This window comes from Grus americana, chromosome 26, assembly GCF_028858705.1.
Source record: "Grus americana isolate bGruAme1 chromosome 26, bGruAme1.mat, whole genome shotgun sequence".
In the NCBI taxonomy this organism is placed as follows: Eukaryota; Metazoa; Chordata; class Aves; order Gruiformes; family Gruidae; genus Grus; species Grus americana.
Window position 1 is genome coordinate 5,509,309 of NC_072877.1, and position 13,045 is coordinate 5,522,353.

General features: G+C 46.4%; 2 protein-coding genes across 4 annotated transcripts; both read right to left on the reverse strand.

Moving 5' to 3' along the window:
- Positions 1 to 2,376: 2,376 nt before the first annotated feature.
- On the reverse strand, positions 2,377 to 9,821 carry TMEM230 (transmembrane protein 230). Of its 3 annotated transcripts, none has more exons than XM_054804469.1 (4): positions 7,408 to 9,821; positions 5,032 to 5,159; positions 4,573 to 4,695; positions 2,377 to 3,635 (listed from the first exon to the last, which is right to left on the reverse strand). In XM_054804469.1, exons 2-4 carry the CDS (start codon positions 5,128 to 5,130, stop codon positions 3,495 to 3,497), a joined length of 363 nt encoding a protein of 120 aa, XP_054660444.1. In that variant the 5' UTR covers positions 5,131 to 5,159; positions 7,408 to 9,821; the 3' UTR covers positions 2,377 to 3,494. The 3 variants fall into 3 exon arrangements, with proteins under 3 accessions (XP_054660444.1, XP_054660445.1, XP_054660446.1); XM_054804470.1 differs by having other exon boundaries at positions 7,404 to 9,821; XM_054804471.1 differs by lacking the exon at positions 7,408 to 9,821 and adding an exon at positions 6,858 to 7,259.
- Positions 9,822 to 9,961: 140 nt separating this feature from the next.
- Positions 9,962 to 12,765, reverse strand: PCNA (proliferating cell nuclear antigen). Its single transcript, XM_054804462.1, has 6 exons — positions 12,456 to 12,765; positions 11,804 to 11,901; positions 11,325 to 11,392; positions 10,956 to 11,150; positions 10,661 to 10,784; positions 9,962 to 10,534 (listed from the first exon to the last, which is right to left on the reverse strand). Exons 1-6 carry the CDS (start codon positions 12,674 to 12,676, stop codon positions 10,452 to 10,454), a joined length of 789 nt encoding a protein of 262 aa, XP_054660437.1. The 5' UTR covers positions 12,677 to 12,765; the 3' UTR covers positions 9,962 to 10,451.
- Positions 12,766 to 13,045: the final 280 nt, after the last annotated feature.

The window sequence follows — 13,045 nt, forward strand, 5'->3', positions numbered from 1 at the left end:
CAGGGGAATTTCTCTGGCACCACTGGTAGCTCAGGCCAGAGGACTCTAGAATCACATTTCCAAACATCTTTCCAGCAATTGCATGGTGTTAAGTGAAGTACATGAGTATAAACACACTGTACAACAGCAACAGAAGAACATCCCTGAGGATACATGAATTTGAGCACCCCTAAGCTCAAGAAAAGCCTGAAATCTAGGTGCCTGGTTTTCTCCAAAGCTTCTGTGCATAATAATCCCCTGCCATGCTATATAAATACTGACTTTTTTCTTTGAGACAGCTGCCTTGCCAAGTGCCCAGAATGGATGATGCTCAGTAGAGGAAACAGCTATTCAGTATTATCCTCATTCATCAGTGTTCGGTCAGTGCCTTATTTGTCATTCAAGCCCTGCTCTAGAACCAGAAACTTCTTCACAGGCATTTTCCTCTTACTCACCGCAGCAATGAGGGTTAGTCAGTTCTCCCCAAACCCCTGCCACTCATGATTTTACAGAAGGGGAATTGAGGAGCAGAGTCATTACTTGTGGGGTTTGGCAGCAGCATCTGGCACCCGCAGTCAAGGGAAGGGTACAGCAATGCATTTGGGGACCCAGGGAAGGCAGCAAAGGAGCCAAGCCAGCCATGCAAATCATGGATGCAGGTCCACAGTGTGGCAGAGTGGGAGGGAAAATTAAAAAGATCAGCACAGAGACACCAAAACAGCCCCATTTGTGAGGAAAGCCTCATCCGTATGTAGCATTTTAACAAATAAGAGCTGACAGCACCAATTACACTCCATTCTACACCAGAGGAGCACCACTGCTATGGTATGGAACAGGCTCAGAGGAACAAAATGTTTGTAGTAAAAGTCTTCCAGTCTCTTGAAGTAAGTGTAAACTCATGCTATTTTGCAAGAGAAAAATCAAACCCTGGCCATTAGCTACACCACAGCTAGACAGTTAACAGACATTTGAGCATCCACAGACTTACACGCTCTGGAGAAAAACCATGCTTAGAATGCACTATGTCAACTCAAAGAATGCAGTTGTCTGGATCTACATTTTTCCAGGGGTCAACATACCTTTTTCTTTCCTAGAAGTATCTCCTTTTTTCCAAATTAAATATAAAACAGTCCCTGTAGAGAGGAAAATTTCCCTGTAGCCATCCCTCGTACAGACAGCCCTGCAAGCATTAGGGCAAGGACTGTTCTTATTTATACTACACCGCCTGAGGACTTTGCTTCTGTCAAAAAATAATTAATTGCCTTTCCTCCACAAATGTCAGTATGTTCTCCTCCTGCCCCCTACGTTTACTTATCCTTCTTAGTCCACCTAGGCTTCCCAACTTTCTGCATCTATCAGCCCTACTTGAAAGAATCTTCTCCCTCCCCTTTCCCCATCTAAACTTCCCTTCCACTTCCTCCCTCCTTTCCCAAAACCCAAACGAATCCACATTCTTATCCCCTGATCCATGAATTTGCGTCAGCAGCCGCTCTCCTGGCCAGACCCAGCTTTAACTGACACATTTCAGCTGCTGCCAAGCTGTAGATGACATCTGGGAAGCAGGGCTGCCATCGGCCCTGAGGAACATGAGACAGATGAGGGCCAGCGTGACGCAGCAGAGCAGGAGAGAACACACATAGTTGTTGCCTTCAGAGATGGAAAGGGAGATCCTGAATTCAATCAGTTACTCCTCAGACTGCAACACTGGGGCACATGCAAACCAATTAAGCCAAACAAGGGAGAGATGTAGGTTAGAAAAAGATCTTGGCTCAGGCTTTGGGTTTAATCTAGAACATTGGATGAGGAAAAAAGGTAATTTTAAGAATACTTTCAGAGCAAGGCATTCATCCAGCACTGTTCTCAACATCTCTCCATGGACCTGCTCCACACTAACTGATACCTGCCCCTCTTCCTTTCAAAAGTTTTCAGTCCATAAAGCACACCAGACAATTCTGGAGCATCGGTACCAGCCCGCAAGCCATTCTCAGACACCGCTCCTGTTAGACTGCACAAAGGACCTGGGTATCTGGACCCTGAAACATAGCAATTAGAAGTCCCAAGGTCTTTGAATATTTAACAAGGGCTGCATGTGAGGTTCAAAAAGCCGATCCTGACCTTCTGGAGAAGCACATTTCCCTGCAGTATCCAGGGCACTGCGGATTGCTGCACTGGGGAGGGCAATCCCAGGTTCCCTGCCCCAAAGTCAGCCAGGGGTCCTGGAGAGCAGATGGAGCTGTTCCAAAGCTGCTAGCTCAGCAAAGCCTAATGCCAACTGGAGTGACCACATTAGCAATTGGAAGCAGTAAGCATCAGCAGATTCAGCTTAAGCCTTAATCTGGTTGCCCAGAACAGTTTTTAGCACACAGATCTGTGAATGCAAAAAAGACAAGCTTAAGATTTGTACACAGAATATAGTGAAGTTTATTCATATTAAATACATTAACTTGCATCACTACTTGTCATGTACTTGTTCCCCAGGACATCAATTTCATTCCCAATTCAAGAGACAGTTTTTGCTTTACATAAACTGAGCTACAAATCTGTTTTCCCAAATAACCTATCACTGAAGCTAGCAAAACAATACAAGTGGGATTTACTCAGTACAAACTATACAGAGATTTTTTTTTACTGGTCTAGGGAGTTATGCACAAGGACAAAGTGATTCCAAATACACATGCAGACAGTTGGAATTCAAGTGTCTCCAATACCAAAAATCTTGGTTTTGACTAGTGTGGGTATTTAGACACTTGAATCCTGGTCTGGATACCAATTCTTCTCCCCATATCCATTTGGTTTGTTTAGAATAATAAGCAAAATCCAACAACAGTCCTTTTAAAGGATAAGCGGATTTTGCCAAAAGTAACAGTGGCGTGGGAAACAGCTTGCTTCTGAAGAATGTGTTTGCTGAGTAAATAAGCTTGGTCAGTCTGACAAGAAGAGTTGTGCGGCAAATGCACTACATGTAAGTTATTTCATGCAAGTGCAGTTTCCCCCCTCTTGTACACATCTGACTTACATTACTCTAGACTAGCACAGGACAAGTAGATTGGAAGCATTTCTGATGGACAGAGAGCAAAAGGAGAATTCAACTATGGTGTTTGTCTGCAAAGGTAAACCCAACGATAACCACAATCTCACTGAAAACTAAAATAAACTCTATAAAACAGTCAGAACAACCAATCTCTTTGCTGCTGGAATTGGCTCATCTATTTTTAGAAAACTGCTAGAATTGCCTTGCCCAAGAAGAACTTCTTAAAAGCAACCAGCATTATGCAACCAAAAGAGGAAAAGATACAATAAATCACATGTTCTTCCCACCTAATGTTGCAATCTTTTGGTCAATTCCATGTTCGAGCACCCACTCCCCCAAATGAAAACCCTGAAACCCCTCAAAACCAGGAACTGGCAGCTCATGACTGATATATTCCATCTACAATCTTACAGTTCCCCCCAATATCCAAGGTAACTAACAGCTCTTACCACCGACCTAATTATAATGCAATTAAATACATTGTTCAATCATCAAAATCTGGGATATCGTCGTAGGAATAGCCCCGGTAGCCTTTGGAAGCATAGTATGCAATGCGCAGGTGGTAGAAGCCTGGGAGAAACACAAGGATCCCAATGATGAGCACGGGGATGGCACGGTCCGTTCCCTGCAGCAGAGAGGAGAGATATGCAAGTGCAGTAAGAAGAGATCTGTATCAGGGGAGCCTTTCCTTTCTCTCAAGTCCTGCCTCACCAAACTGTCACGACTGTTTTTCCCCAAGGCCTGGCTAGCTGACAAAAACTGAAAATTCATCTTAAATCAGACAGATCTCGGTTTTCTCCAGGCTGAGCTCGAAGTCTCCTCCCCAGTCTGGCATCTCCCCCTGGCTACAGGAAACTCCCAACTGAACTTCTCCCTCAGCTGGGATGGGTGGCACCTCCTAACACTAACCACATTGGGAAACTGCCAGCCACAGCATGGGTGCTGCCTGCTCAGCCGAGAGTGAGCTGTCCTATCTGTGCCTGGACTGCTTCCGATACAGCCAAAATGCTGCTGTTTCCACAATGATAAGTAGCAGCTGCCAACCATAAAACAATTCCATACGGCACAAGGTAAGAGAAGTGTGCCCCAGAGGAACACCAAGTCAGCTACAAACAGATCCCCTATCAATGGATCATGAACACAGAGGGACGAGAACAGTGATGCTGTGTCCTATATGGGGGGTCTGGTTCTCTCCTACAGAAGTTACCCGATGGTCTTCACCAGAAGAGTGAAGATCCCACCAAGAAGTTTTTCCAGGACAGCAAGCTGACCTTTGCAGGGATGCAGCATTAAAAAGAAACTGTACCTCAGGGAAGACAGGAAAACTGAGCCTTCCCTGACAGATCTCCAGTCCAGCTATGAACCTGCTCCAGACTTACTAACTGAAGACATAGGGCTCTACTGCCAGAGAAATAGGACTGTCAAACACCAGCAAGGCATGGAGGGGATTTACTTACTCTTACAGGCCTTTTGCTCTGAATTTCTACACTGACTGTTCATGGCAGCCTCTGAGGAACAGGCAAGCAATGCAAAACTTGTAATAGTGTAATCAAACAACTTACGCCTTTGCTAATGTATCCTGCCAAGAGAAGGGCTCCTATGATAATGAGGAAGGTCCCAATCATGAAGAGCACAATAGCCAGTGCAATTGCCTTGTAGGGGATTTTTGGTGGGCTCTTCTTGAACTGGATGGAAAAAACAAATATTAAACAGCTTAACTTGGCACAGATCCACTTGTACCATGACAGAGATGCAGATCCCACAGCTAGCAGAGATGATATGGGACAAAGGCACAGCAGTTCTGCTGCAAGGCTCCGTACAAGCAATCTTGTTTCCAGTTAAGCTCTACAGATTTTCTGGAGAAGGGCTCAAGTGGCTTTGTACCTTTGAGCTGAGGCTGCTCTACCAGAGATGAACAAAAAAAAGCAGCCTCCCATGAGCATGCAGACCTATAGCTGCCTTTTCTAGTAGTTTACAGTCAGAGCAGCAGCAGAAAGAGGTTTTTCTTCCCCACTTTTTACCTGCAGGTCAATATATCCATCATCAGTGCTGGAGAGCTTGGAATATTTGACTTTGCTACTGGGAATCCCAGCAGTCAGATTTGTACGTGATGACATCATTACAAGGAAGCTTCAGCATCAGCTAGATCCTAGAGAACAAGGAATAGCCAAAAAAAAAATACAGACTCTATCATCCAGTTTGCTCTGACACACAGATCAAGTTTCTTAAGAGAAACAAAAGTGTCAAGCCTGTACTAACCAAGAGGCATCTTTGATAAGATTTAATTTATGAAAAAGAACAAACAAAGCTTTGTATTTAAGCCCAAAATACAAAAGCATGAATATAGCTGCATCAGGGTTTGCCAATATTTGAAAGCAAAATCAAATTAAGGTAGAACTTGCTTTTAAAACAAGAGAGAAATTCCAGAATATACAATGTATAAACCAGCTCTCATTTTGCAAGATCACACTTCCAGCACGGAGATGTCTGAGGTCCAGCTATTTCTAAACAGGGACACTGGCAAATAAACCCAAACCAGAACTATGAAAAGCAGCTTCTCAACCAGCTGGATATTTTGCAATAGATCCATTTTGCAAAAATAAACCAAACCCCACTGGAAACTAGAATGAAATGGAGCTGTCATTTCTGAGACAGCTTGAGTCATGACTCAGAGGGAACACAACAAGGGGATGGAGTGGTTAGTTGATGAGGTAACCAAAAAACCAGCAAGGAGCTAAAAAAGCATAGGTCACTGCCTAGCTGCGAGGGAGGCAGCATTCAGGGTAGAGCTGTATTTAGTTATCCCAGAGCCATACCCTGCAATTCCCCTGTGCCATGAAGCCAAGCCCTGTGGTTTTGCTGCCAGCAGCAACAGTCCAAAGGAGAGGGGCAGAGCCAGCTTGTTTCTTGGTGCCCATCTTTTCAGGAGCTGGAGCCTGGATCTGGCCTGGCAACACATCCCTGCCTCACAGCAGAGCCACAGAACAGGGCCTGACAACTCCTCCCAGCAGGACGTATGGGTTGGGGGGGGGTGGGGTGTCTGCTGACCCACAGCCTTGAACCTGCACTGCAGCCCAGGGCTACGATTCCCTGAAGTCAAACAGAAAATAGGCTTCCCAAAATTTCCAACTTGAATAGCTTTATTCCATACTTTCTCAGAAAAGAAAACCAAGTGCATATCCCAACTGTTCCAACAGGAAGGGACAAAGATGCTTTTCCCATAACACCATTCAGCATCCAAGGTAATAGCATCGCCTCAAAATATTTAGTGTCTGCTTGAGCTGAAATCCTTTGTCTCCCTCTTGCTAATTGTTGGCACATTCCCCTGCCATTAGGTTTGTTCCTCCTGCACTAAACTTGACTTTTTATAAAAACCCAACACCCTCTGATCTCAAACCCCCACAGTTTACCTTTAACTTGACCTTTTTGTGGCAAAAAAACCAAGCACAGAGAAAACATTTCTAGCCCCATCGATAAAGGAAATATCACCCACCTACAGGGTGGTAACACTCACATCCTCAGCTCCTTACACATACCTGTTTTTCAGGTCACAGGACTCAAACACCCCCAAGACTCCCATATGCCTGGGGGGTAGACATGGAGGAGGGGAAGCAGCCAAAAGAAATTGGCACATCTGAAATGCAGCAGATTTCCTGACTCTGCCCCATTTCATTCAGTACCACAGCACTTCTTACTGACTGTCCCATTATTTACCAGGTTATTCCTAGTGGCTTCCTAGGAATTATTTCCTATTTACACTCACATAAATTGTCCTGCCCTTCCCATTACCTTCCTTACCAACAAGAAAGAGGCTATTAAGGACAAATGCAAAAAAATACTCTCAGACCTCATGCTTCAGGGCCAGGTTCAAGTCCACTAAGCTTCACTCTCCTTGTGCTTTATATTGGTTCAAGATCAGAAACGAGCTCAGTGCCGTGCTCTTTAAGAGGTAAATAAATGGTGAATCACATTTGTAATTCAAGTTTTGTAATGCGATGCGCTACCGTCATGTTTTAAACCCAGTCTGGCAGCACACTGCCTGGGGGAAGGCTTCCGGGGCAGAGCGCAGGCTCACAAGGGGAGCCTGCCAGTAAATGCAAACATGGCACTTAAAGCCAAAATCCTGTTTATCCCCCAAGTAAGAGCAAAATATTTTCCTACCGTCTCTGTCCAGTAATACGGAAGGGAATGTAATTACTTGCCTTTTCAAGAGCTCCAAGCCTCACACCTAACATAACACACCCGACCCCCCCCCCGCTCCAGACACGAAATGGTTTCTCTGCTGCTAAACAGGAAGTGCCCAATATGTCTGAAAACTCCCCCAAAACTGCAGCCTGCACGCCCTGCCTTACAAAGCTTCAGAACATTAATAAAACCACACAAAGACAGGTACCTACTATTCACACAGCTGGTCAAACCCATCTCACTCACTGCTGCTTCTCTTCTCGCTGCCCCGGCCGCAGAACAACCCAGGAAGTTTACTCCCGATGACAGTAATTTCCTTCCAGGTTATAGCAGCAGCCTCTCACTGGCTCAGCTCTGCTGGGTTATTTTCAGCCTCACACTCCGGATTAGCAGCTGGAATCACAGTGCCCTTGGGCAGGGTGGCACAGCCCGTGTCCTGGGTCACCCAGGCCCACATCACGCATGACCCACCAGAACTAATGTGTCATTTCAGGGCTGCATTTGTAGACTGTTTGTGAAACAGCGTGTTCGTACACATCACTCCTACATAGAGTTTGAAATAAAGTTGGATTTCTAAAGGAAGATCTGGACAAAATTAAACTGTCAGACACAGCACAGCCCTCCATTAGGGCTAAGTATGACAGACAAGAAAATTATTTCTGGTGCCTGGAACAGTATTAACCCATCAGACCAAACACAGCTGGAGATCCACTTCCTCCAACTGCTCCAAAAAGGAAACTGCAGGAGTTGCCACGGTTCCAGTTCCTCTAAATTAATAAAATACACACTGGATTTATAGCCTGAAAAGCCTATTCTTCAGTTTCAAAGAATTCTCCCTCTTTTTTTCCTTGGTAAGAAAGTCTAAATATAAACTTCAAAAGCTTACTCTCAAACATGGAGAAACACACACAGCATTTACTAAGCCTCCCCAGCTTTTTTTTGATGGTGTTTTGGTGTTATGTGGTGGTGTTTGTTTTTTTTAAAGGTAACATCTCAAATTTCAGTATTTGGGTACAGCAATGGCAAAGTAAACATTCAGCTTCTTTAAGGATTTATCCAGAAAGCAGACAGTACACAAGTGCATAGACACTAACATCAAAGGATGTTTCTTACAACTCAATTTGATGTTTCTTCTACTCAATTTGGTTATTACAGCTGTAAAAATAAGCTATTAAACCATTTGGCTTGTTTTTACAATGTATCTATAAGTAGAAAAGCACAAACAAGTGTGTGGCAATCCCTCCTGCAGCAGGAGGTTGCACCAAAAAGAATTTGCTTCAATCACTAGCCCAGCTTTACACACATCATTAAAACCAGAATCCTTCCTTATTTCAACATCACAAATCTTTGGTTCTTTGCTGAAGCACGTGTGTACTTGTGGGTACCACAACAGCAATCTGATCAGAAAAGCATCACATTTGGAGTGAAAAAGCCTCCTGGTTATCCAAAGTATCCACTACTACTGGTCTGGGCAATAACTCAGCAATTGTTGAACTTTAGGGCAGCTGAAGATCTTGCTTTGGAGATGTTTTCTTGAAGGTACTGAATTAACCAGCAAGCTATGACAGTTCAAGAGAATAAACAGGGCGTGCTTTGGAGAGAAAGCTTGATGTGGGAGCTGAAAACCAAGCAGGGAACTGCCTGCATCACAGCAGAAAACCACAGCCTAAGCCATCTCTACTGATAAATTAGCACTACTAGCAATGAAGAGCCAAGGGTTGGAGAAATCCTGTCCCCCAGCTTTGAGCTGGGATGAGTTTCTATCACAATGGTAGGCATATCATTCTGACACAGCAGAATTAGTTTATCAGTACTGCCACCTTGTGAAATTCTTCTGCTAAAGCAGTCAGGTTTTCCGACTGTCAAGTTTACAGGCAGTTTATGCTCAAGATACTCTCACATCACTGACTAGTGGGAAGTAGATAGCCTCCTAAAAACACAAGCATACCCACAGCACCTAAGAGGCTGCCGGCACTACTTACCACGCAGCACCGATCAAGCAAACAGAATTGCTTTTCAGTTTCTTCATTCGTGACAAAGTGGAGTCACTCAGATTCCAGACGGAGGGGTAAGGATTTACGGCTAGCCAGTAGCAATACAGTAAAAGAAAAAAACCAGTAGCTGCCTGAAACTGTTTTCAAATCCTATTTTTCATGATCGACCATTCAGGGTGAAACACACTGTAAACCTTGTATCTTCACCAGCAATAAATAGGAACAGTATGATCACAAATATCCTGGCTTGTGAGGAATTGCTGGTGGCATAGGCAAGTGCCCTGCACTTGTCACAGAAGCGTGTTTAAGGTGTGGGACAGAGGCAGCTGATGAACACAACACACGCAGACCTGTTGAGTAGCTTAACATCCATATGCCAGAAACTGTAGAGCCAAAACCAAGAAGGGTTCAAACCAAGGAACTCTTGGTCACTACAGCACCACAGCACATGCCTACACACTCTGAATTCACTGAGAGCCAGAGTGACAGCTATAGGCACAGCCACTGCCACAGGCAGCTCTGGCATCAGCGAAAAACCTGTTTCACAAAACCTGTTTCACAAAGCTCCTCCGCTTAAAGGAAACAGCATCATGGAGCCATTAGTAACTCACATTGTAACCACGCCCCTTCATTTCAGCATCTAATGAACAAAGCAGAAGCTGGGAACTCCAGTACTATAAAAAAAAGCACAGGCATGCCTGTTGCAGTTGCTTTCAGAGAAGATCAGAGTACACTAGCACAGTTTGACAAAGCATTGATTCATCCATCCACGTTTTAACAGGGTAAAACCCATGAAATTATATTCTTTATTTCCATTTTCCAAGTTTCAGTTAGAATACCAGCTTCAAAAATAAATGGATGGAGTAAGGGCAAACAAACTCATGGCATAGTTGAACAGCAACCCTAGTCAACTACAGTTCCACAGGGGAACCTCTAGGAAACATTGTCATTACTCAAGTTAAATATTGCACCCCTTCTCTAACTCAAGTTGAAAGGAGTAAGATATTTCACCTTAAGACAGCACCTAAGAGATTACTGGAAGCACAGGAATCGACTAGAATAAACAAAATTTCCTATTTCCAATGACACCAGTATAGCAAAGTAGTAAGTTGAAAAATATTTACAAAGTTATCTACACAACATGCCTAACAGTGCTCATATGATGCTCCAATGCACTGAAACTGCTACCACCACCATTTCCTTCTCAACATCAGTTGTCTTCCCCAAAGGAGGACCAGATCTCCCCCTCAGTCCTACTCCAATTAAGAGCCTTCTTGTTGATCTTCAATCTTTGGAGCCAGGTAGTATTTTAAGTGTCCCATATCAGCAATCTTGTACTCCACAACTGGGAAAGAAAAAAAGAGTATTCAGAAGGTTCTTCAGAAAAGCCATTCAATCAAGAGTTCTTCATGCAGTTCTAAGGCAGCAGCATTCTACAAGGGTATTGCCAAGGAGAGCTGCTCGTACTTACCAAGAGGAACATCTGCGGACATGCTGAGGGTTACTGTAGGTGACAGGGGAGTGGCTTTGGTAAAAAAGTTCAGGTACCTCAGAGCAAAGGTCAATTGGACTGGCTCGTTCATCTCTATTGTAACCTAGAAAACCATCGGCTACGTCAGATCTCATAAATCCAACAAGTTCCCTCAAGTCTCTCAAATAATTTAGACACCGCATGCAAAGGCAGCCAGCGCTGCCCACTGTTCTGCCGAACACCGCACGCAGGCCCCAGGGTAAGGCACCACAGTACCCACAAATGCGTAACTTACAGCTTCCTCCTCTTTATCCACATTGCTGGTCTGTGACAGCTTGATATTCCCATTGCCCAGCTCTCCATTAGCTGAAAATTTCACACCATCTTTTGCACAGGAGATGACAACTGCATCACCAATGTGGCTGAGATCTCTACAGATGCGTGCAAATTCAGCAGAAGGCATTTTTACCACACAACTATATTCTTGTTCCTGCAAAGGAAGTATCACAATTAAACTTCTACCAAGCTTGGTCTAGCCACCACACTTGAGTTTGTCTAGTCTTTCCAAAGGAAGTTACATTACAAGCTCAAACTCCAAATCTGATGTGAACATGGAAAACACTATTTCTAAGAGACAGTGCAGTCAGACATTCAAGCCACTTACTGGAATTCCAAGCTGCTCCACATCAAGATCCATGAGCTTCATCTCATAATCAGAAACCTTTTCCTGATCTAAAGAAACAAAACATAGATTTGACCAAGTGCTTCTGAAGTTATCATCCTGAACTTAGGTTCTGCCCCTCTCCCTCCTGCCAAGTAAATTTATGTTAATTATGGCAAGATCCACTTTGTTCAATTAGAGCTAGAAATCTGAAAGTCAAACAGCCTTTTGTAGGCTCTAAGAGGACAGCAACCTACCAAGAGCATCTGTGTGTGGCCTAAAGAAGAGTCTTTCTCTTACAAACAACGTATTAGTCAAGTTGACTAAGCTTACATCTCCAGACTTTTTGAGGAGGTTAAGTATCAGGCGACCCCTCCCATTTCTGAAGTATTTATTGAAGTATCCTTCCCAGCCCTGCACGGTTTACAAAGGCTACCTAAAGATATCACGGTAGCAAATTAGTTCCCAAATCTAACGCTCACTTGGTGCTTCAAACACTAGAGCCAATGTATCTGCATTGTCTTCTGCTCGGAGAGTTATGATGTCTTCGTTTCCAGCACACTTCAGTATTTTGGACATGCTAGGAGGAAAAAAAAAAAAGTAGGATTACAAGCAGACAGAGCAGGAACACGTGCCCGCTGCCTACTACAGCGTGAGAACAAAGGCAGCGAGCAGCAGTCAGCACCTCAGACGCGGCACACGGAGCCGCGCAGAAGGAGCAGAGCCCGGGCTCGTCCCCCCCGCCACATCTCCACGGCCCTGGCAGGGCGGCGAAGCGAGGGCCGGGGGGGGACTGCCAGGCGCCAGGGCCTCCCCCGCTCCCCGCCAGGCTTTCCCGCCACGGCGCGCCGGCAGTGACGTCACCGCCGCCGCCGGGCCCCGCGCGCGCGCGCCGCAAAAAACGGCGCGAGAGCTCTGAGGAGAATGGGGGAAGGGCCTCGAGCAGCCCCCACCCGCACCGGCAGCCGCTCCCCAGGGTCGGCGAGGGCAAAGGCGCCCCCGCGCCCCACGTCTCCCCCTCACAGACCCCCTTTCCCAGGGCCCGGCGGCCCCCGCTCCCTCCAGCGCCTCAGGCCCGGGCCCGCTCCCTCACCCCCGTCCCAGCGCCCGGAGAGGCCCCGCCGCCGCCGCTACCTGGAAAGGTTGACGCCCATGGCGATGTTGCGGTCGCAGCGGTAGGTGTCGAAGCCCTCGGAGCGCAGCGTGAGCTGCACCAGGGAGACGTGCGAGGAGTCCATGCTCTGCAGGCTGATGCCGCCCGAGCCCAGGTCCCAGCAGGCCTCGGTGATGAGGTCCTTGAGGGCCTCCAGCACCCGCTTGAGCACCGAGCCCTGCACCAGCCGCGCCTCGAACATCCTGGCGGCAGCGAGCGGCAGCACGCACAAACCGACCGACTTTCCTTAGCCGCCAACAGCCGCGGCCCGCCAAGCGCCCCTTTTATACCCTCCCCGCACCCCGCCCACCGCCGCGCAGCAGCCAATCGACAGCGGTCGTGCCCTTCCTCAGCGAGACCCTATCCACGCTAACATGACAGGTGTCTCCCTCTCTCCAGCCAATCCTGGCGCCGTCTCTCTCCTTAATCCTGCCCCTTCGTCCGGCGGGAGCCAATCACCACGCGGGTTACACACCCACCCGCGGCGCGAGTGCCCGTCCCGCCTCGCCGTGCGGCGATCCCCGGCTGAGGCGGGGGGGGCCCTCTGATCCCCGCAGCCCGCCCTCGGCCT

Coding starts and splice junctions, on each gene's coding strand:
- TMEM230 (XM_054804469.1), bottom strand. CDS start 5,130: ATGATGTCATCACGTACAAATCTGACTGCTGGGATTCCCAGTAGCAAA. Junction 4,696..5,031: donor ATGGATATATTGACCTGCAG/GTAAAAAGTGGG, acceptor TTTTCCATCCAG/TTCAAGAAGAGCCCACCAAA. Junction 3,636..4,572: donor CAGGATACATTAGCAAAGGC/GTAAGTTGTTTG, acceptor TCTCTGCTGCAG/GGAACGGACCGTGCCATCCC.
- PCNA (XM_054804462.1), bottom strand. CDS start 12,676: ATGTTCGAGGCGCGGCTGGTGCAGGGCTCGGTGCTCAAGCGGGTGCTG. Junction 11,393..11,803: donor TCTAGTGTTTGAAGCACCAA/GTGAGCGTTAGA, acceptor TTGTTTCTTTAG/ATCAGGAAAAGGTTTCTGAT. Junction 11,151..11,324: donor TGGAGCAGCTTGGAATTCCA/GTAAGTGGCTTG, acceptor CTTCCTTTGCAG/GAACAAGAATATAGTTGTGT.